This window comes from Falco biarmicus, chromosome 1, assembly GCF_023638135.1.
Source record: "Falco biarmicus isolate bFalBia1 chromosome 1, bFalBia1.pri, whole genome shotgun sequence".
Taxonomy (NCBI): Eukaryota; Metazoa; Chordata; class Aves; order Falconiformes; family Falconidae; genus Falco; species Falco biarmicus.
In genome coordinates this window covers 86,382,570-86,405,138 of record NC_079288.1, presented here as the reverse complement: position 1 = coordinate 86,405,138, position 22,569 = coordinate 86,382,570, and the positions used below count along the sequence as shown (strand labels likewise).

Genomic DNA, 22,569 nt, shown 5'->3' with positions numbered 1-22,569 from the left:
GGAGGGGCTGCGGGGGGGCTCGCTGGTGGGGATGCTTGAGGGATGAGCACCCATGGGTGCTGTTGAGAGCGGTGGGGATCAGTGAAGATGAGCACCCCATGGTCTTGGCTGGGGTGGGGTGGGCATGGAGAAGTGGAGGGGATGAGCACCCATGGGTGGGCTTTGGGGTGGGTTCAGGGATGGAGAAGCAGAGGAGCTGAGCACCTCAGGGTGCCGCTGGCGTTGGGGTCCAGCATGGACAGACCCCCAGGGGTGCCATGAGGGTCTGATTCGGGGTGAACAGCCCCACATGCCGCCCACCCCGGGGTCCCTGCGTGCTGCCAGCACCCCCCACCCAGCACCCTGCTGCCGGGGCAGCCTCACCTGGCCAGGTGGGTGACGGTGGCAGTGGTGGCCGGCTGGAGCAGTGGCTGGGCCAGGCTGGGCACCACTATTTGTAGGACTTGGTGTCGGTGACGTTGGCCCCGCCACCACTCCCACAGGGGACCGTGACCTCGCTGATGGCGCTGGCCTCCCCATGCCAGTGCCCGTCGCATCCTGTCCCCCCCGCCCCCCTCCCCTTGGCACCAGGGGACAGTGGCCCGATATCCGTTTTTTTAGGGGGGGTGTGTCTGTCCAGCTGAGCCTGCTCTGGCTTGTCACCGAGATCTGGGGAGGGTGGGGGGCTGGGGACACCCAGGAATGGGCTCATTTCTAGACGCAGCTCCTGGTGGCTGGGAAAAGGCCGGATCCAGCCCAGATGATCCCAGCTCCACAGACGATGTGCCCAGGAGCTGCTCTGCAGCCCCCAGGGATGCTCCTGGGGAAGCAGGAGGGGGCAAATTCTCCATTTCTCAGTTTCCCCACCCAGCCCCAGTTTCAGCGTTTCTCCCCCCATTTCAGGTTCATGGCCCCCAGATTGGGGCTGCGGGCTGGGAATGACTGTGCGGTCCTAAGTCCCTGGCGTGGGGATGCGACAGAGCCCACGAAGGGGATGGGATTTAGGCAGGATCTGGCCCTGGATTATCCCACAGCTGCTTCTGCCTCTGCTATTTGCAGTGGGATGCGGTGGCAGGATGGGGCCGCAGCAGATGCTGTACCAGGGCACCCCTGCCGCCCTGAAATTCCTCCATCCCTGCAGCGATCCCAGGGAGGAAGGAAAAAGGGGGAAAACCTCATTAGCGGAGCAGCCAGCACCCGGCGGATGGAGGGATGGGGGTGCGTGGGGTGGTCTGTGTCCCTGGGGTGAGCATCTGCAGTGGGTGGGTGTGCGTCTCCCCCATCCCAGGAGGGTCCCCATTTCTTTCGGGGTCACCACATGTATTTGTGAGAGTGACTGACAGCTTTGGCTGAAAGCCCCCCAGAATTCAAGAGTTAAAGTTTATTAACAAAGTGATGATGCAGGGGTTCAGGAGGGGGTGATGAAGCAGGAATGATGGCAGCAGCAAGGTCATTTTAGGGGAGTGTTTTGGGTTGCTGGGGGGTCCCCTTGCCTGCATGCCCACACCCCCCAGGAAATCCTGCCTAGATGGAAAAGCTATGCTGGAAAACTCGGATACCCTGACTCATAGGGTGGCTTGTCCCATGTTTTCCCAGATTTCAGCCTCACGTCCCCTGAGTTTTCCCTTGGCTGGGCAACGACGTCACTGTCCCCGAGCCCTGCTGCCTCCCTGCGCCCCTGATCCCCACCTGGGGTGCCCAGCTGAACCTTGGGGTGAAACCTCTCCAAACCCAGTTCTCCCAGCGCCTGCAGCAGGGGATGGAGCTCCCCCAGTCAACCAGGGCACGTTCCCCTCTGCTGCAGGAGGAAGGTGTTTCATCAAACACCTCTTTATAAAAAAAAATAAATTAAAATCAACCATATTAACCTTTTTTTTTTTTTTTTTTTTTACTATAGAAAGTGCTGCACCCCTGTGTCCTCAGGACCTTTCTTTACCCTTTTTTTGACCCTTTGGACCCTTCTTTGTGCTCTGGCCCATCACCAGCATTATATTTTTCTTCTGGGAGAGGAATGATGAAACTCGGCTGTTATATATTCCCTTCTTCTTGGATAACCCACATTCATCTCCATGATGGAGCCTCCACTGGGGGTGTGGGGTGTGTGGGTGCAGGGGAAGAGAGGAAAAACCTCTAGACCTGTCCGGAGGGTGGCAAGAGCAAGCTCTGGGCTGGAGAAGTGTCTCACTTGGCTTTAAAAACCAGTGAGTGCTTTAGCAGTGACCATCTGGAGACCTTCTTGAGGTTTTAGACTGTAAGAGGGTAGGTGGAGATTGGACACAAGGAAGAAATTCGTTATGATGAGGGTGGTGAGGCGCTGGCACAGGCTGCCCAGAGCAGCTGTGGATGCCCCATCCCTGGCAGTGTCCCAGGCCAGGCTGGACGGGGCTTGGAGCAACCTGGGCTGGTGGCAGGTGTCCCTGCCCATGGCAGGGGGCTGGGACTGGGTGGACTTGAAGGACCCTTCCAACCCAAACCGTTCTGTGATTCTATGATCTCTTGAGATGCCAGAAGAAATAATCTGAAATCTCCTCCAGCATCTAGGGGTGGAGGTACCCCGGTCCAAGGAAGGACCTACAGCACACTGTCAATTGGAAATAGCTCCAAAATTTTTCTTCAACTGCTGTTACAGACCAAGAAAAGAGAAGGGTCTGGGTGGTACTTAAGAGACACAACAGGTGAGAACACAGAGCTTGGACCACATGGAGCTACTTTCTTCTTCAGCCAGAGCCCCCAGACCCCAGGCAGCATCATCCCTCGCTGCTGGGAGCCGGCAGCTACTGCTCCCTCCTGGAAGGGACCAGTGGGAACGGCAGGGCCACTGGGAGCATCCTCGGCTCAGGGCCACCAGGGCCCGGCTCCCACCCCAATCCCCGCGGCAGGTCTACAGTCCGGCACCAAACACATGGACGTTTCCTTCAGGGAGCAAAAATCCTGTTGTTTTTCTGAGGTTTGGTTTTTTGGGTTGAAATCCCAACAGTTGCTGCTGTGGTCAACACAGTTTCCAATCCAGCAGCACGAGGTGGCGTGACCCTGAAGGAGGAAACTTTTTTTTGCTTTTGATACAAAAATTAGGGTATTTGTATATATACACACACACAGAATAAACACTTTTTTTTTTCCTTCTTTTTTTTTAAAAAGAGCTGACCAGCAGAAAAATGTGAAACCTGCAGGTTCGGAAAAGCTTGTGCTTGTGGGGTCATGGTTTGTTGGGGTTTTTTCTTTCTTTTTTTTTCAGATGAGAGCCAGGATATCTTTTTCTTCTTTTTTTTTTTTTTTTTTTTTTTTTTTAGAAAAAAAGGCTTTTCTCCCTCAAGAAAAAAAATATTTACAAACAAAAAATAACAGCCTGTATCGACTCTCCAGAAGAGAGATGGTATGACAATATTAATCCAAACATCACGCTATTTAATTCCCCAATAAAACATTGGAAAAAAAGGAGCCAACAGTATCTGCACTAACACTTTGCTACATATAAAATCTCCAGCTAATATGAAGCTTATGGTACCAACCTCTAAAACAGTTAAGATATATACACATATTTTTTTGGGGGGTATATTAACAAACAGAATATTACAAAATATTAAAGAAGGCAACTCTTCTGTCATTTGTTTCAGGGTGTGGATTTTTCTTTTTCTTCACTTGAAGTTGGCGTAGTCTGAGAAGGCGTCGATATATTCCTGCACCACCTTGTAGCAGAATTCGTACTGTTCCTGTGGGGTTCAGGGAGAGCACAGCGTTAGACCAAGAAAAATTCACACCTGAGACATAATTTGATGCCTCATGGTCTGCAGCAAGCTGGGACCATGCATAGCAGGGTTCCTCAGCCCAGACTGAGGGCAGGAGCTGGATTCCCGCCCATCCGGTCCCACCTCCTCCGTGCCCCCCAGAACTGGGCTGCCCATCTTGCTGGGGTGCCATCAGCAAAAGAAACTCTGCTTTTCCCTTCCTCTCGAGGTCCTATTTTGATGCCAAAAGACTTTTTTTAAATCCCTTCTTGTAAGACCCCACCTAGTCCTGCCTGCCTTTTTCCTCCCTGCCATGCTGCATGCCCAAGCCCGTGCCACAGCTGCTCCAGGACAGGTTTCCAGGCTCCTGGAGCCCGTAAGTATGTGGGCTGTGGCTGAGGACACCTCTGAGGAGACTCCTACAGCTTGTGTCAGTGCTCAAAAGGGGCTTGATGCCTTCAGCTGGCCAAGCTCTACTCTTCCAGATGTCCTATCAAGAGGAAGGGGCGACACCTCCTGACCCACCTCCCTTCCCTACTCTTTCATGGAGAGAGAAAACCTTCAACTGAGGAAGTTTTTGTTCCACGTTGAGTACCCAGCCCATTCTTGCTGGGGTCTGGGGTGGCAGGAGGAGTGTGGGATGTGCTCCGCTGCACTTACCAGTGTCTGCACCATATGTGGCCTCTGTAGTCTTAAACTCTTCACTGTCTGAAAGACGTCGAGAATCCCTTCTGCCTTCACCCTTTCCAGGACAGTGCTCAGTGCACAGAAGGTGCCTGTTCTTCCTGCTCCAGCACTGGCAAAGAGAAACCAGAAGGTAATGGAAGCTGTCTGTCCTGGCCATGCTGGCTTTGCTCAGGGGGCAATCCATAGGGGAACGACCGCACAACTGGAGGAGCCAATTGTCCTGCCCCAGGCTCTCCCACTTTAGCTAGGACATGCTCTACAAGAGCGAAGCCTCTTTGCTTAGCCAAGCAGGAAAACCCTGTACCACATCTGCCTGGGCTGCTCCTGCTCACCCAAGTCTTCTCAGGGACCTCTGACCATCTCCCAGGCTCCTTGTAGAGCAGATCCCCTTGGAGGGGTGGCCGCCCCTGCTCCACCTGGGCTTTACCTGCAGTGCACAGTGATCGGGTGGTTGCCAGACTGCTGCTGCTGCTTCTGCACAGCTGCAATGATGTTGATCATTCCCTTCCCATCCCCGGGGATCCCAACTTCTGGCCAGCCATGGAAATGAAACTGCCGAATCTGTCGGCTCTTGTTTTCCTGGTGGAAGAGCACAGCTCAAGGTCAGTAAGTTGGTGGGAGACCCATATGAAACCCACCAGCTCAGGGCTTTAGGAAAACTGTCTGCTTAGGAAAGCTGTCTGCTTGTGGAGGGGAGGCGTTCCCGTGGCACAGAGCAGGGCAGGGTGTGGGGAACGGGGAGCAGGGGGGAGGCTGGGTGGAGGGCACGGGCGCAAGGCAGAAGGAGGATGAGGGCTGCTGGGTGGCAGCAGGACAGCAGGGCTCGATGCCAAGCAATCAGCAGCACAGGAACTCTCAGAGGTGGGAGGTAAGCATAGGGAACAAGGTGGGATTGCAAGGGATGGATGCTTCTTTGGGATGATGGGGTGATGGAGCTGAAAATGCCAGAGGGAAAGTTCAGCACTTGCAAGAGGAATCACAAAGCACCATAAACATCAGCGAGGGTTAATGACAGCCAAACCCAAGAGTGCTCCAAGCTCCCCGTAGGGAGGCCAGACTCTTACCCTGGTGTTCGTTACCAGCAGGTCCCGCACCGTATAGCTCTCACACTCCTCCTCTTTTTTCAGCTCCACAGTGATGTCTCCATAGGACACGGAGCCGTCAGATGGCCAGTACTGGGCACACTTCTCCTGAGAAAGTATTACAGGAGGAGACAGGGTGAAGACCCCGTATTTTTCCCATGGGCTTGAATTGAAGAAGTCTCTTCCTGGGGCTGGCAGCTGCCAAAAACCAGGTGGGATCCCACAGGCTTGCTTCAGAGAGAAGCTGCCTGCTGCACCCAAAGGTGCTTTGAGAACAGAGGGTCCAGACTTGATTTATTGAACACTTTCCCACCCCGGGTCTACAAACAACTGGCCTCTTTGCATTAGAAGCAGAGGCTGAAATAAATTTCCTGCCAGAGAAGGGGTGAAATAGCACCCAATGCGTGTGGCACTGGCAGTGCTGCAGCTGTCGGGACATTTTAAGGGGTTGTACTGATTTATTTTGCAGGTGCTTAAATGCAGCTATCCCTGGGCATGTACCTGGCCTCTCTCCTCCAGCTCCGTTAGCATCACTATGGAGCAGGATTTCCACTCCCAGATCATCCTCCAGAAGTCCTCTATCGTGTGCTGCAGTGGTCCTTGGCTGGCGATATAGGAGTCCTTCTGGCGATAACCCTGCAATTTGAAAACAGCGTCAGCGGTGAATCAGCAGCGCCTGGATGCTGCGAGCAGTGGGGGGAACGCTCTTGGACACAGTTGGGTTACCAAGCTCTGTTAAATTTTGGGAGCATCATGGCTGTCCGTGCGAATGACCACAGCCTAGGCAGAGAAACCTGCTGTCACGGTGGGCTGTGTCCTCACGCATGGGCATTACCACACCGCTGCTCGGCAGCTGCATCACCGGTGCTCTACTGTGGTAAGATCTATGTTTTTAAAGAAATGCAGCGGCACGAGGATCATATCCCCTACACATGCACGACCTCATCCATCTGGTGAAGGAAGAACTGGGTTTCCAGCATTCCTGAGCAATGTTGCAAAGTCCAAGTGCTGGGAGCAGAGCCCTGCCGAAGCTCCGAGTACTTCAGGTATGACTTTTACCAGGGATTTTTGGAACTAAGCAAAACCAGAGAGAACTAGATGATCTTTAGGGTCCCTTCCAACCCAACCCATTATATGGGCTATAATCTATGAAAACCAGCAGTAAAACTGGGTGACTCTTCCACAAGCGCTTCTGTTTCCAAAAATCTCCAACGTTCCCCTGTGCCCTTGCTGCAGATTGTGGCTAAAGATGCTTCGTCATTTGGAGCTTGTTGTTTAAGCAAAGTTAAGCAGAGCAGGAAATTGAATCTGCAACAAAAATTGCTTACGTGACATTTAAGCTTTCTGATCTCGATGCAGAACAAGGCAGCTGCTCCCGGCTGTGTTGCGTCGGATGCTCAGGCAGCCAGAGCAACCCGTGGGGACGCAGCAATGGAGATTTCAGAGAGCAATTAATTTCGGATGTTATATCTGGGAATAAGTTGGTTTTACTAGTTCAACCCATGGCAGTAATTTCCCTTTGGGGGAAAAAAACCTCCTGCCATTAGGAGATGAAAATAGAAATTGGGCTAGAAAAGAGCAAGGCTCTGTCAGTCAGCCAGCACTGGCATCACTCACAAAGATAAATACTCATACGAGATGCCCCGCTGAAGTCAACAGGATTACTCACGAGAAAAGGATGTGCAATCACTTACCTCCTCCTTAGAGTGAGGAAAGCACTTAACCTCTCTGCCTTGCCTCCTCCCGTCACCCAGACAGGTATAATGGGATTGACCCGTTTTTTCTCAAGGGTTTTGGGATCTGTGTATTGCTCCATTACCTAATCTAGCGCAAGTTTTCTAACCAAATGAATGGTGCTGTACAGCAATCATTTCCACAGCTACGTGCATCTGCTTCTCCAAAGCCATCATCGGAGCCCAGAGACAGAGAAGTGAGGCCAGGATTTGGAGGCTCTGCTCAGGCTCCAGCTCTCCTCTCCCACCATCCGTGGGTCACAAGGAAACTAGTGGGTTTCTTGGAGAAAGAAACCAGCACCACCCAGTGACACAAAGCAAAGGCAGGTGGAAAGAGCCTTATGAAATCCTGGGCTGGGACAAATCCTTTTCCATAGGAAGCAGCATGAGGTAGAGTTTCCATTGGGAGAAGATGGAAAGAATACTAAAGAAGACTCACGTCAATGAAGGAGGCGTTTACATAGTCTGTGTTCTCTTCACCTCTCTTCACTGGAATGATTACTCGGTTGAACTCATCTGAAACAGAAGTGAAATGATCTGAGTTTTGGGGAACACCTTCAAAGCATGGTTCCTTGATAACCATGCATGGCCTCTAGCTAGGATGTCACCAAGCCCTAAGTGAGAGGACAGAGATACAAGAAGGAGAGCCCTGTGGTTACAGCACCTGACTGGGACAAGCAGACTCAGTTCTGCCTTCTGCCATGCCCTGGTTTGGGGGAGAAGCGGATGCTGAGGACTCCATGTGCAGGATCTGCTCAAAACAGGGACTCCTCCCTCAAGGCAGAAAGCCTTGGCAGCATACATCTGCTGAGGAAGTCATGGCAGGGACAGGGCAGAACGAAAGCAAGAAAGCCCCAGGGGCAGCGTTGCATTTGGGCATGTAAACCCACCTGCCCTTGACTCTGCCCTGTCCCTTTATGCTACCCCTGCTTGAGAAGCGGTTGAACCAGATGACCTCCAGATGTTCCTTCCAACCTCAGCCAGTCTGTGACTCCATTACTGTGGGCACAAATGACTCGGTCTTGACAGCTCCTGAACACTCACAGAATCCCAGAGTGGTTGAGATTGGAAGGGGCATCTGGAGATCATCTGGTCCAACCCCCCTAGCCCAACAGGGCCGCTCAGAGCTGGCTGCCCAGGACTGTGTCCACATGGCTTTCTAGTATCTCCAAGGATGGAGACTCCACAACCTCCCTGGACAACCTGTGCCAGTGCTCAGTCACCCTCGCACACTCAAAACGTGTTTCCTGATGTTCAGAGGGACCCTCCTGGGTCTCAGTTTGTGCCCACGGCCCCTGGTCCCGTCACTGGGCGCCACCGGCAAGAGCCTGGCTCTGTCCTCCTGGCAGCCTCCCTGCAGGTGTTCACAGACACCGAGATCCACCCCGAGCCTTCTCTTCTCCAGGCTGAGCAGCCCCAGCTCCCTCAGCCTTTCCTCACAGCAGAGATGCTCCGGTCCCTTCGCTGGACTCTCTCCAGCCTGTCCCTGTCTCTCTTGTACTGGGGAGCCCAGCACTGGTCCCAGCGCTCCAGGTGTGGCCTCACCAGCACCGAGCAGAGAGGAAGGATCACCTCCCTCGGCCTGCTGGCAACGCTTTGTCTGACGCAGCCCAGGACACCTCTGGCCGCCTTTGCAGCAAGGGCATGTTGCTGGCTCAGGGACAACCTGGTGTCCACCAGCCCCCCAGGTCCTTCTGTGCCAAGCTGCTGCCCAGTGGGGTGGCCCCCAGCACGTGCCGGTGCCTCGAGTTGTTCCTCCCCAGGGGCAGGACTTTGCACTTTGCCTTGTTGAACTTCATGAGGTCCTTGCTGGCCCATTTCTCCAGCCTGAATCCTGTCCCCACACTCACCCAGCATGCTTTCCCCAGGCAGAGAAGTAAGTCTTACATGGAATTATCTGAAGCACCCTGTTCTTCTTCATGTTTGCTGGCAAGTTGCCTGTTCTCATCTTGTCATTCTGAATTTTGATTGAAGTGAGCTTCTGCAGAGGAAGGAGCAAAAGCAAAGGCAGCTTTCAGAGCCACTCAGTGCCAGGCAAGTGTGTGGTGGTCCCTATAGCCCAGCATCATCTGAGCAGAGGCACCAGGACAACTGCCACACTCACCTTAAACTCCTCTTCCAGCCCGTTGCTGCTGGTTCCTGGCACTTTGTTGTAGATCTTCTGGAGGTGGATCTCTAATGACGTCACCTCCAGCTCTGTGTCACCGTAGAGATAGTGCTCCAGAAGTGCTTGGTATATAAACACATACTGCATCTGCGAGGGTTGCAGGGAGCAGCCATCAGTCTCTGCTTCATGCTCAGTGAGCACTTCCCGGTGCCCATGCACATGCTGGATGCAAACCCACCACCCCACTGCCCACCCATGCTCGTTGGGAACATGGCACCCCTTGGAGACCCCAGAAAAGTGGATAACAAACTTCCTGCCATTGTGTGGGGACTGGGACTTTATTTGCTGCACCACACCAAGCCAACATGACATAAAACTTTCTCCAAGTTGGAGAGAAGGGGGCTGGGGGGGACCCGGTGGCTCTGCAACGGCCTGGCAGGAGGCTGTAGCCAGGGGGGTCGGTCTCTGCTCCCCAGGAACCAGCGACAGGACGAGAGCAAACGGCCTCACGTTGCGCCAGGGGAGGGTGAGATTGGGTGTGAGGGAACATTCTGCACGGAGAGGGCTGGCAGGCGCTGGCACAGGCTGCCCGGGGACGGGGGAGGGATGTCACCAGCCCTGGGGGTATTTCAAAAACACGTAGCTGTGGTGCCTGGGGACATGGTTCAGTGGTGGCCTTGGCAGTGCTGGGTTAACAGTTGGACTTGATGCTCTTAAGGGTGTTTTCCAACCTAAAAAATTCTATGATTCTATGAAGGGGATTAAAAAGAGCAGGATCCAGTGAAAAGCTCACTTGATGCAGCGTCCCTCCAAAATGAGGGATGATGCTGAACCCTCATGTAGGATTCGCTGCAGGCTGGGGACTGACTGTGCAAAGGAGATCTATCTCCATCGAGCAAAGCCCCAAAGAAACCAAAGCAGCACACTCACATCTGTCTGTACCATCTGGCAGCGCTGAGCCCGTATCCGGCTCACAAAGCCGTAAACATCAACCTTCCTCTCTGCATGCATCATGTCCAGCATAGCATCGATGACGATAAAAGTGCCTGTGCGTCCTACCCCAGCGCTGAAAGAGCAGAAGGGACAAGTGGTCAGTGCAGCAATGTTGGCTTTGGGGTCCCTTGTAGAGCAGCCAGGAGCGAGCCAGATGCTTCCCAGCGGTAAGCAAATAGCAAAATCTGTTTTGGAGATGAGAGAGGTCCTCAGCCTGGTGTTTGGTGTACCCTGGGTTTTGCAGAGAGATGCACACAGCATTTCCAGCAACTGTCACAACCGGAGTGCGTGAAGGCAGAGAGCAGAATGAGCCAAAGCAAAACCTAAGCCAGCTACAACATCCAGAGTCCTTATGGGCTGCCTGCTGCTCCTTCCAGTCAACCTCCACCATACGAAGGTGAGCCCACGGGGAAGCCTTGTTTCTGTGTTGATAACTCAGCCATTAAAAAAAAGAAAGATGAGGCCAGCAGACGCTATGGAAAGACAAAACTCCTTTGTCCGCTGCCTCCTGAGAAGGAAGTTGGAAAAATGAAGTTGGGAGGTTGCAAACATGATCATCTCTGCCTTTAACCATGGGGCTTTTCCTTACTGAAATGTGGAAAGCCTTAAGCCTCTGCGGCTCCCCCAGGCTTGCTGCTGTGCCTGAACAGCACATGAGGTCAAACACCATGGCCCTTGCTCCCAGGCACGCTGTCAACTGAGTACTACCCTCTCGCAACAAGGGATGCTGCCCTCGTGCCCAGAGCAGCAGACAGCTAAGGGAGATGCCACCAACACCTAGCAGCGGTGCTTAGCTTGGCTCACTCCGCACCCAGCTAACCCCAGCAACCACTTGTCCTGGTTTCAGCTGGGACAGAGTTATTTTCTTCCCAGTAGCTGGTACAGCGCTGTGTTTTGGGTTTAGCAGGAGAACAATGTTGATAACACGCTGATGTTTCAGTGGTTGCAAAGTCGTGCTTACCCTAAGCCAAGGCCTTTTCAGTTCCCCGTGCTCTGCCAGCGAGGGGCTGCACAAGGAGCCGGGAGGGAGCAGAGCCAGGACACTGACCCGAACTAGCCAAAGGGCTATTCCATACCATAGAACGTCATGCCCAGGATATGAACTGGGAGTGGGGGTGGGGGGGGTGGGGCTGGCCAGGAGGGGCCGATCACTGCTGGGGGACTGGCTGGGCACCGGTCAGAGGGTGGTGGGCGATCGTATTGTGCATCACTTGTCTGTCTTGGGGTTTATTTCTCTCTCTCGTCTCCCTTTTCATTACAATTATTACCATTAAAATATTATAATATTTCATTTCAATTACTAAACTGTTCTTATGTCAACCCATGGGTTTTCTCACTTTTACCCATGCGATTCTCTCCCCCACCCCAGCCAGGGGGAGCGAGCAGGCGGCAGCGCGGGGCTGAGCTGCTGGCCGGGGTTAAACCACAACAGTGCTTTTTGGTGCCCAGTGTGGGGCACGAAGCGTTCAGGTAACGACAGATCTGACCAGAGCGTGTTAAAACAAACTTGTTATAAGCATTCATTACACTGGTTTAACAGTGGCTGGTCACAATGCTGATGTATTTGCTCTCAGAGTTGTTGCGCAGTGTGTCCCACCTCCCTCACTGTACACGCTGCCTGTCGGGATGTTTATCATCGCGGGGGGCAGCGTTAAGGTTATCACTGTGTTGTACTTTGCAACGCTGGCTTATGAAACTATAGAATGGCTGGGTGAAACAAATCTGGTCTGTGTACTCAGCATTGCTGTCACCTCTGTGCTTCAGCAGCCATCTATTGGGAACTATTAACCATTACACCTTTTACCTTTCCTCCTAGGAGAGCCAACCTACGGAGGAGACATGCTTCCACACCTTCCCCTTCTCCTCCAGCCTAGTTACAACAGCTCTTGGGAATTTTGAATATTCTTGGGATGCTGGAACCAGCAAGATCCTATTGCTAGGAACCATGAATGTGGTTCAGGTCTTGTTTAGGGTTAAGCAACTATCTGCAGCTACTCCAACCCCTGTGACAAGCACTGGCTACTCCAACCCTGGCGACAGACACTGCAGCTACTCAAACCCCAGTGATGGGCAATGCAGCTGAACTAGAGGACCAACCTGTGCCAATATGAATTGACCCTATACACAAGAAGAAATGGACACAACAGAAGACTTGTTTAGTAAAGAAGGGTGAAGCAGGGACATGACAAGAACAGGAAGAAGAGGTAGAAGAAGCAGTAACGACCCGATCCGTATCCCTGAGTGAGATGTGGGATATGCAAAAAGATTTTAGCCATCATCCAGGTGAGCACATTGCCATCTGGCTGCTCCAATGCTGGGATAATGGGGCCAGTAGCCTAGAATTAGAGAGTAGGGAAGCCAAGCAGCTGGGATCACTTTCTAGGGAAGGGGGCATTGACAGGGTGATTGGAAAATGGACACAAGTCCTCAGCTTCTGGATGTGACTCCTGTCAAGCGTGAAGGAAAGGTATCCCTTCAAGGCAGATGCTATATGTCACCCAGGCAAGTGGACCACCATGGAGAGAGGTATCCAGTACCTGAGGGAATTAGCTGTCCTAGAGATGGTTTATTATGACCCAAACAATGCACAGTCACCCACAGATCCAGACAAAGTCCAGTGCACACAACCCATGTGCTGGAAACTTGTAGGGAGTGCACCATGGTCATATGTCAACTCACTGGCAGCAATGACCTGGCAAGATGAAGAGGCACCGACAGTAGATGAAGTGGCTCGCCAACTACGGCAATACAACAAAAATCTCCCTTCCTCCCTACAGACTTGCATGATGGCTGTGGAAAAACTGTCTGAAACCAGCAACAAAAAGAGGATAGATCCTACTACCCACCTGTATGGACCCACATCTCAGCTATTAACAGTAGGCATTCTTTTGGTCAAGAGAGAGGATCTAGAGGGTACACACCACGGGGTACCCTGTGGTTTTACCAGAGGGGCCACAGAGAGGACATGAGGAAGTGGGATGAAAATCTACCTTGACCCTGGAGGTACTGGTATGTGAGTTGCAAGGAAAAACAACCACAAACAGGGGTTCTTCCAGGAAGGTTGCTGCTCCAGTCTCCAGTGGGCAACTCCCCACACCGAGCAGAAGAGCTGATCTTGATCCTACGGATAGGAATTGTAATCCATTTTTACAAAAGCAAGTGGACAATACTATGACCAGGACTAGAGGCGCCCTGCCTCCAGCCAGGTGGAGGAAAAGGACAACTGAGTTTACTGGACTGGGTGGATCCAATGGCCTGGCACATCAGACCCACAGCAGTATGAGGCTCCAGGTGCACACTGTCCCCTAATGCCACCAAACTATGAGTGGGCAGAACCCACTTGGATTTCTGGAGTGACAAGGGGATCCCAATGGCTGACTGTGAGGCTGAAGTGAGCCTGACTGGGAATGAGTGCCAAGAGCACCCACTGGGACTGGCCCTGAGGCTCTGTGCATCCTTGGCATAACTATCTCAGGAAAGGGTATTTCAAGGACCCAGAAGGGTACTGGTGGGCTTTTGGTATAGCTGCCTTGGAGATGGAGGAAATTAAGCAGCTCTCTACCTTGCCTGATCTCTCGGAGGACTCTTCTGCAGGAACAACTAGTGCCAACTGTTACCACCACAGTGCACGGCAGCAATACCGTGCCAACCGAGACTCCCCGATTCCCATCCAGGAGCTGATGAATCAAGTGGAGAGCCAAGGAGTGATCAACACAACTCGCTCACCCTTTAACAGCCCATATGGCCAGTGCAAAAGTCCAATGGAGAGTGGAGACTAACAGCAGGCTATCATGGCCTGAATGAAGTCACGCTGCTGGTGAGTGCTGCCATGCCAGACATGCTAGAATTTCAGTATGAACGGGAGTCAAAGGCACCGAAGTGGTATGACACTGTTGATATCGCTAATGCATTCTTTTGATCCCTTTGGCAGCAGAGTGCAGGCCATGGTTTGCTTTCACTTGGAGGAGTGTCCAGTACACCTGGAATCAACTGCCCTGGGGTGGAAATACAGCCCTGCCATCTGCCACGGACTAAGCCAGGCTGCGCTGGAACAGGGTGAAGCTCTGGAACACCTGCAATACATTGGTGGTATTATTGTGTGGGGTAATACAGCAGGAGAAGTTTTGAGAAAGGGAAGAAACCAGTCCAAATCTTTCTGAAAGCTGGTTTTGCCATAAACCAAAGTAAGGCCAAGGGACCTGTGCAGGAGATCCAGTTTTTAGGAATAAAATGTCAAGGTGGACATCATCAGATCCCAATGGATATGATCAACAAAATAACAGCTATGTCTCTGCCAACTAGTAAAAAGGAAACACAAGCTTTTTCTAGGTATTGTGGGGTTCTGGAGAATGCAGATGCCAAATTACAGCCTGATTGCAAGCCCTCTCTATCAGGTGACCTGGAAGAAGAATGATTTCAAATGGGGCCCTGAGCAACAACAAGTGTCTGAACAAATTAAACAGGAGACAGCTCATGCAGTAGCCCTTGGGCCGGTCCAGGCAGGGCAAGAGGTAAAGAATGTGCTCTACACTGCAGCCTCGGCAGAAAGCACCAGGGGAGACTCGGGGCTGACCCTTGGGCTTTTGGAGCTGGGGATATAGAGGGTCAGAGGCTCACTACACTCCAACTGAAAAAGAGGTACAGGCCACTTATGAAGGGGTTTGAGCTGCTTTGGAAGTGGTTGGTACTGAAGCACAGCTCCTCCTGGCAGCCCAGCTGCCAGTGCTGGGCTGGATGTTCAAAGGGAGGATCTTCTCTACATATCACACAACTGATGCTACACGGAGTAAGTGGGCCATGCTGGTCACACAGAGAGCTCAAATAGGAAATGCCAGTTGCGTAGAAATCTTGGAAATGAACATGGACTAGCCAGAAGGCAAAGATTTTGGAATATCACCAGAGGAAGAGGTGACACGTGCTGAAGAGACCCCACTGTATAATAAATTATCAGGAAATAAGAAGCAATATTCCCTGTTTACTGATGGGTCCTGCTATGCTGTAGGGAGCATCAGAGGTAGAAGGCGGCTGCATGGAGTCCCCTACAAGTCCCAGAAACTGCTGAAGGTGAATTGAGTTGGTTTGCAGTGGTGAAAGCCATCCAGCTGGCTTTAGACACCGCTGACCAAGAAAAACGGCCACTACTTCCATGTCTACATTGACCCATGGATGATGACAAATCCCCTGTGGGGGTGGCTGCAGCGATGGAAGCAGGGTAACTGGCAGTGCAGAGGTGAAACCCATCTGGGCTGCTGCACTGTGGCAAGATGTTGCTGCCTGGGTGGAGAACTTGGTTGTGAAGGTACATCATGTAGATGCTCACGTACTCAAGAGTCAGGCCACTGAAGAACAACAAAAGACAGGAAAGGTGATCGGGTGTTGCAAAGTGTTGGACCTGGGCACGATGTAAATGGTATAGAATGAGAGGTGAATACTGTCCTGGTTTCAGCTGGGACAGAGTCAATTTTCTTCCCAGTAGCTGGTACAGCGCTGTGTTTTGGGCTTAGCAGGAGAACAATGTTGATAACACGCTGATGTTTCAGTGGTTGCAAAGTCGTGCTTACCCTAAGCCAAGGCCTTTTCAGTTCCCCGTGCTCTGCCAGCGAGGGGCTGCACAAGGAGCCAGGACACTGACCCGAACTAGCCAAAGGGCTATTCCATACCATAGAACGTCATGCCCAGGATATGAACTGGGCGGGGGGCTGGCCGGGAGGGGCCGATCGCTGCTGGGGGACTGGCTGGGCACCGGTCAGCAGGTGGTGGGTGATTGTATTGTGCATCACTTATCTGTCTTGGGGTTTATTCCTCTCTCTCTCCCATCTCCCTTTCCATTACAATTATTGTTGTTGTTGTTATTATTATTATTATAATCTTCATCATTATTACTGTCTTTTATTTCAATTATTAAACTGTTCTTATCTCAACCCATGGATTTTACCTTCTTTCCAATTCTCCTCCCCATCCCACCGGGGCAGGGGGCCAGCGAGCAAGCGGCTGCATGGTACTTAGTTGCCAGCTGGGGTTAAGCCACACCACCACTCAGCACAAGTTTTAACACCATCACATCACTGATTTCAAGATGTTCCTTCAGTTCACATGCATTTTTTGGAATGTTCCCATGTGGAACATCCCCATTTAACATGGGGAAGTTAAATAAAAATAACAAAACAGGCCTGACCGAAAAAATCTTTTCAGTATTCAATAGGAGATGTTTTCCAAGTGACTCAGGAGATGCAGAGGTCAGGCATGACACCAGGACTTACCTGCAGTGGACTACTATTGCTCCTGCATATTGGGGATTACACGTTTTCACCTTCTTCAAGAACTTCAGCATCCCAATGGGGGTGAAGGGGACCCCGAAGTCGGGCCAGCTGGTGAAGTGGAACTGAGTTACCAGGCGCTGAGGCTTCTTGTTTGTGACATCGCCAACCTGAAAGGGAAATGTGTATTCAGGTTAATGATAAATACTCCAATGCTAATTCTTTCCCCAAAAGCAAGTGCAGAGAGGGAGTTACAGCACCAAGACTAAGCTGGACAGCTTGAGAAACACTAGCATCCACAAGCCGAAAGGGCATGGACCCAGGCTCTGGGGCCAAATCAATCCCTAAATGCATGACATTTTAACCGCTCAGCATCACATCCCACAGCCTAGGGGTAAGAAATGCCAGCCTGGCCTCAGCTGCAGCTCCAGCAGAAGCTGCCATATTTCATTCCCAGTGAGCTCAAACAGAAGCCGCTGCTCCATCCTTCCCCACACCTCTGCCCATAGCATCCTCATATTAAAGGCAGGGGAGGAAACCACTGATGTCCAGGTAGTTGGAGTGAAGGGTGGGGCTCAGGAGAACCCTGCTCAGGGTCCAGACAGGTTTCCAATCTCCAGCTCTCCCTTGCCTGCCTCTGAGGGCAGCAGGAAAACTGAGTGACTGGAGCATCCAGAGTCTCCTTGGCGGATTAGAAAATGTAGTGACAGATGGGAAAGCAATCAAAACTAATTCATACAGCGCTGGATTTTATCTCGGCTCATGGGAGAAATCTGATTATTTGCAGGAATTAAGTATCTGTGGGTGAGAGCTGGAACTGATACTGGTAACACTAAATGCTGGAGTCATACAAGACTGAATTTCAGCCTTGGCATCCATCAGGTCCCAGTACAGCCATGCTGGTACCCACTTGGAACGGGCTCCCATGTGCTTAAGATGAGTAAATTCTTAATAGCTCTAGTTAAAATGGATGCTGGAGGCAATTTCATCCCAACTCTGCTTTCACAGCAGCTTGGAGGATTTGAGGAGCATGGCAGCACATGTTGGATGTCCAGCACAGAGAGGGGAGGGATGGGATGGGAGACACAAGCCCCGGCACCTGCTGGATGCAGAACTTCCGCACGGTGTAATCCACCAGGACGGTCACATCCTCCACGGACACTCGGATGTTCCCGTACGTCCAGCAGCCCTGATCCGGCCAGTACTGAGCACACTTACACTGCGGGGAGAGAAAACGGGCACAGGTGAACTCTATTCCCTGGCAAGCCTGGGATTGGCTCCAAGTCATGCCGATGGACATGAGATGTGCTGGATTTGGATTTTACATACCAGCCCATGAAGCTTTCTGACACCTACCTCCTTCCTCTCTTTCAGGTTGGTCACCATGACAATTGTTGCTGTGTTTTGCTCCCAAATCATCCTCCAAAAATCGTTCACGGTTTCTTCCTTTGGTCCTAAGGGAAAGGTAAAACGAAACGTTATCTTTGGGATCAACCCTTCAAGTGCTGGGACAGAAACTCGGCATGTGAAGTCCCATGTCGTGCATGATGCAACACATTTTTCACCAATAGATGTCAGCATGGAGGTGCTTTGGTGGCTGGGCTAAACCAAGGAACAATCCTATCACACAATACCTGGGCTTTTTGGATATGTTTTATGATGAGGAAGTCCATTTTTAGCCAAAGAAGGGGAAATCAAACAAACGGAGCATGGGGAAACAGCTTGCCCAAGGTCACCCAGGGAAACTGTGGCTGTTTCAAACAGTTTGCAGAAGTCCTACCCTGGAGTCTTGGGCTTTAACCATGGGAACCTGCTTCAATGTGGCACGAGAATAGTTACCTGCCACCTGCCAGACAAGGAGCTAACTCTACCTAGACTCCCTTACCAAGCCTGAGGTTAGGGGTGAACCAAGTGAACAGCAGAGCCAAAGCTTTACCCCAGCCTGGTGCCGCTGAAGGGCCCGATCCAGCCTTCCTTCTTCAGGAAGAGCCAGGCAAACTGGCAGGTGATGCTCTAACCCACTTGCAAGTCAAGAGTGGAAATGCAAAACACCTCCCATGGGCAGACTTGGGGAAGTTAATTGAGCAGCTCACTGGCAATATTTCCAGAGATCACGACCACCTGCAGCTGTGGGCCAGGGTGGAAGCACAAGGATCAGGGCTGAAATGCTTTGACACCCTCCAGCAAGTGGTATTGCACAGGTAGGGCTTCTCTTCTTCCCCCAACGCATCCAGCACTGGTCTATTGACTGGGAAAACCATTCTGGGAACAAACTGTGGGCCAGCCAAGCCTCCTTCTGATCAGGGGAGCTCTGCAAGGTGCTGTGCTGTGGTTAGACTGGCACAGTTCCACAGAGCAGAAGGACCCCAGACCAACTGCCAGCCGCCAGAGCTACGGGAATAAACAAGCATTTACCTTGTGCAGCAATGAACTTGTTTTTCTCTTGGTACCCCTATATAGAAAATGAGAAAAAGGAAGACAAATGAAAGATGAGCATTTGTCTAACACAAAAGTTGTGAAATGCATCTATACCATTAATAAACAGACCTATCACCTGCTCTATCACTCACTTTCCCTTGTGCGGAGAAGGGGCTGCAGCTTCCGAGGGGAGAAACAGCACAACAGTGGGGCAGAGGTAATGGGAAATTGCTGTGCAAAGGGACCTTACCCTGCAGCAACACCCTCCACGCTCCCATAATGCAGAAATGACCCCACTTGTTGGCATAAAGCGCTAATGAAGTGGCCCCCAACAGCCCTTCCACTGGGATCAGACCCTGCATCCAGAGCGTCATGTGAAAATCATCATTAATCTTCCGGAGACAGGGCTGTTGAACTCATGGGACTTGATTTCGTATATTTCCTAATGGATATTTATTTATTGGTGAAGAAAGGAAAAAGCTCTTTTGGGTCTTGCTTTTCTTCATGTGCCTCCATCTCTCTCAAAGTCTACTTCTTCACACTATCCTTCCAACTTATTTGAACTATATGGAGATAAACATATAGGATCCACCTCCTCCTAGAAGCAGAGCAGGGCAATGTTGTTTCTGTTTTAGCTGGGTTCCTTGATTTCTTTTTCACTCCCTTCCCACGTCCAACCCTGCAAACTGGGAAGCACCGATGCTTAACCGGCCATACCCTTCATCAGCTGTTAATCAGAAATCCTCAATTCCTGCAGGAATGGTTCCCAAATCCCCTCCAAACCACCCAGCTTGGCTTTGCAGTACTCCAAGGAGTGCAAGTGCTTCTCATTATTTTAGAAGTGGGGAAAAAGAGAGGCTGGAAGAGATGGGACTATGGCAAAGCAGCTGAGCAAGGGCATAGCTACAGTTAGAATTTGAGTTCCAGCTCTCAGCCTCTTACTCCAACCACACTCATCTGGGCTCAAGATGTGAAGTGAAGCACAGTGAGCTCTACCATGGCCACACAAAGGTTACAAGATCAAAATACAGCATAATTTATTGCTCTGGAGGAGCTGGGGAGATGTTAATGTAGGAGTTAAGTCCCTTCCTCTCACAAGTCACACGCCATAAAAGCCCCATGCTCCTGGCACTACCCACCAGGGTGCAGCTGGCAGGGATATCCCCTTCAACTTACAAAACTCACATTAATGAAGGAGGCGTTGATGTAGTCGGAGTCAGGAACCCCTTCTACAGGAGTCAGGTGAACCCTGGAGTGATCATCTGGAAGCAAATTAAAACTCTGCATTATAACCAACTCCCTCCATGTAGCTGATACCTGGCACGGCAAAAAAGCCAGGCATTGGAGCGAAGCCTGGGCTCACTGGCTACACACACACACAAACACCTTTATCCCTCCAAATTTTTCTTACTTAAGCCTGGAGAGGTGCTAGACCTTGCCCAAGGAAGTTTTTCTTTTGCAGAGTGCAGACATTTGAGGAAGCCCCTGAGCCAGCCCGCCACCCCATGCCACTTGGCAAGAGCTGACTGTTTCGGCATTTCCCGGCCATTTCATTTTTCCCGGCCTCCCAGCCGCTGACAGCTCTGAGGAGCTCCTCCTCACAGGTATCTAAAGCTAAAGCAGCTGCAGCAACCCATCTGGGAAGCAAAATGACTTCAACCCTGTCCTTGCTCACCCCAAAACCAGAAATGGGGAGCCCTGGCAGGAGCACTAGCTGTGTCCCTCCCCGCCCACCCAGCTCTGACACCTACAGGGCAAAATGTTCACATATCTGTTCTTCTCCTTGTTCTCCTCCTTGGAAGCAGCTTCGCACGTGGCCTGTATGGGACACGCTGGGAGAGCCTGCAATGGCAGAAAAGGGGGGTTTCCATGATGTTCTTACGGCATGGTCGTAACTCAACCAGTGTGTCGGTGCATGCCACATCAGAGCATCCTGCCCTTTGGGACATGTCCCCACCATCCACACCTCTCGCCTCCACCCCAGCACCAGCTCCTCCTCCCCACTGAGCTCTGGGTGACCATTTAAATAGCCTGGGCTGGACCAAAGAGAACAAATCCGTTCCGAAATGTGGTATCTGGACTCTTAAGACCCATGAACACGAGGTGGCAGCAAAGCCTCCAACACCAAACCCACCAGCCTAGAGACCAAGAAGCTCCTTTCTGCCCACGGAGGCTCCGGCTGAGGTTTCCTGTGTGAATGGGGAAGTTAACGGTGACCCCATCAAAGCCCCATCGCCCAAGCACACCCAGCGATGGGCAGGAGCACCCATGCAGGGAGTTATTCTTCATCCAGCAGCACCAGGGACCTTTGGGTTGAGGGTGCTGGGGTCACAGTCAATGCTGTCCTGGTCAGAGCAGCCAGGTTTCACGCTGGAGCAGAGGAGGTGCTTCCCCAGCACCATCACTCCACATCCCCTTTGAATAGCAAAGAGGATGAGAATGTAATGAAGGTATTCACCATCCCTTCCTCCAGCTGGCAGGACAGACATGCTTTGGCAACGGAAGTCTTCAGGGTAATCAAGTATTTATAACCCCCAAAATCCCCCTCCCCGGGCATTCATTGCACCTATTTAGTTTCATCAAAGCGCAGCCAGGAAGGGTATCAAGTTGTGCCACAACTGGAGAAAACTGAGTGGCGTTTTTTTATCTACTCGTCATCCTCATATTGCTGCATCGTGCCTCAGACGGAAGGCTTTATGTATCTGCAGATGGCACCTTTGCAGTGCAGACAACCCGATCAACAATGGATTTTCTTTCATTAATCAGGCTCGTGGAGAGTCCAGGTAGTTCAGCGGCTCCAACACTACACGCTGCAATACTCCAGCTCGTTATTTAACTTTGTCCGCTACCTCAGTACTGCTGTGCCTATTTTTGTATTGCCAAGGTAAAACAGGTTTATCATCACAAGAAGCTGCAGAGCTCAGCAACATCAAGAAGTTGTTGTAGACATCTCAGAAGAGATGATCTGGCATTGTGGGATAAGCATAATACCTGGAATTATTACTCACTGCTGTCCTATAAATTGTCATCATTCTGTTTCAGGGTTAACAGCTCATTGAAACAGACGGGGTCATTTCTGTTTCTCTATCAGAGCTCTTGTTTTGGCTGTTTGTGGATTGAAGCCATGAGGACTGGGAGGAAGAAGGTAGAGCTTGAGACGAAACCAGCAGGCAGGGAAGCTCTGGAAGACCCTAAGACATCCAGGACACCTCCTGAACCCAGAAAAATGTAACATCCTAGTGCTGCTTGCTAGAAAACCTCTGCTTTCCATCGGGAATGTCAGGGGTAGAAGCTTGCCCATCCTTGCTGCAGGTTCAGGGACAGAATCAGTCCTCTCACCTCCCAGCCCTTTGAGAAACCCCCTGAGGACCTGACCATCACTCCCTTTGTGAAGCTCCCAGATAAGCTCTTCTGAAGCACAGCACCCAGCACTGTTATTTTACCACCTCAATTGCCCGCTGGGTTGACACGCCATCCCCAGGCAAGGTACTGCTGCACACTGCAGCATACCAGCTGTATCGTCCCTGCTCTGCGAAGCAAGACCAGCTTTTAACTCGCTGTGTCGTAAGCCCGATGCTGAGAGCAGGC

At 51.6% G+C, this 22,569-nt stretch overlaps 1 protein-coding gene across 6 annotated transcripts in view; it reads right to left on the bottom strand.

Annotated features, from left to right (window-relative positions):
• Positions 1-3,363: 3,363 nt before the first annotated feature.
• PTPRA (protein tyrosine phosphatase receptor type A) overlaps positions 3,364-22,569 on the bottom strand; it is a 133,813-nt gene continuing 114,607 nt past the window's right edge. For all 6 annotated transcript variants that reach the window (XM_056343474.1, XM_056343491.1, XM_056343498.1 and 3 more), the window contains 15 exons: positions 20,733-20,823; positions 20,167-20,243; positions 18,979-19,015; positions 17,920-18,017; positions 17,663-17,782; positions 16,567-16,733; positions 10,244-10,379; positions 9,311-9,460; positions 9,094-9,187; positions 7,646-7,722; positions 5,975-6,109; positions 5,456-5,581; positions 4,819-4,970; positions 4,365-4,500; positions 3,364-3,689 (listed from right to left, as the gene is read on the bottom strand). In XM_056343474.1, coding sequence (XP_056199449.1) covers positions 3,615-3,689; positions 4,365-4,500; positions 4,819-4,970; positions 5,456-5,581; positions 5,975-6,109; positions 7,646-7,722; positions 9,094-9,187; positions 9,311-9,460; positions 10,244-10,379; positions 16,567-16,733; positions 17,663-17,782; positions 17,920-18,017; positions 18,979-19,015; positions 20,167-20,243; positions 20,733-20,823 — 1,671 coding nt within the window. In that variant the 3' untranslated portion in view covers positions 3,364-3,614. The remainder of the gene's footprint in view (positions 3,690-4,364; positions 4,501-4,818; positions 4,971-5,455; positions 5,582-5,974; positions 6,110-7,645; positions 7,723-9,093; positions 9,188-9,310; positions 9,461-10,243; positions 10,380-16,566; positions 16,734-17,662; positions 17,783-17,919; positions 18,018-18,978; positions 19,016-20,166; positions 20,244-20,732; positions 20,824-22,569) is intronic.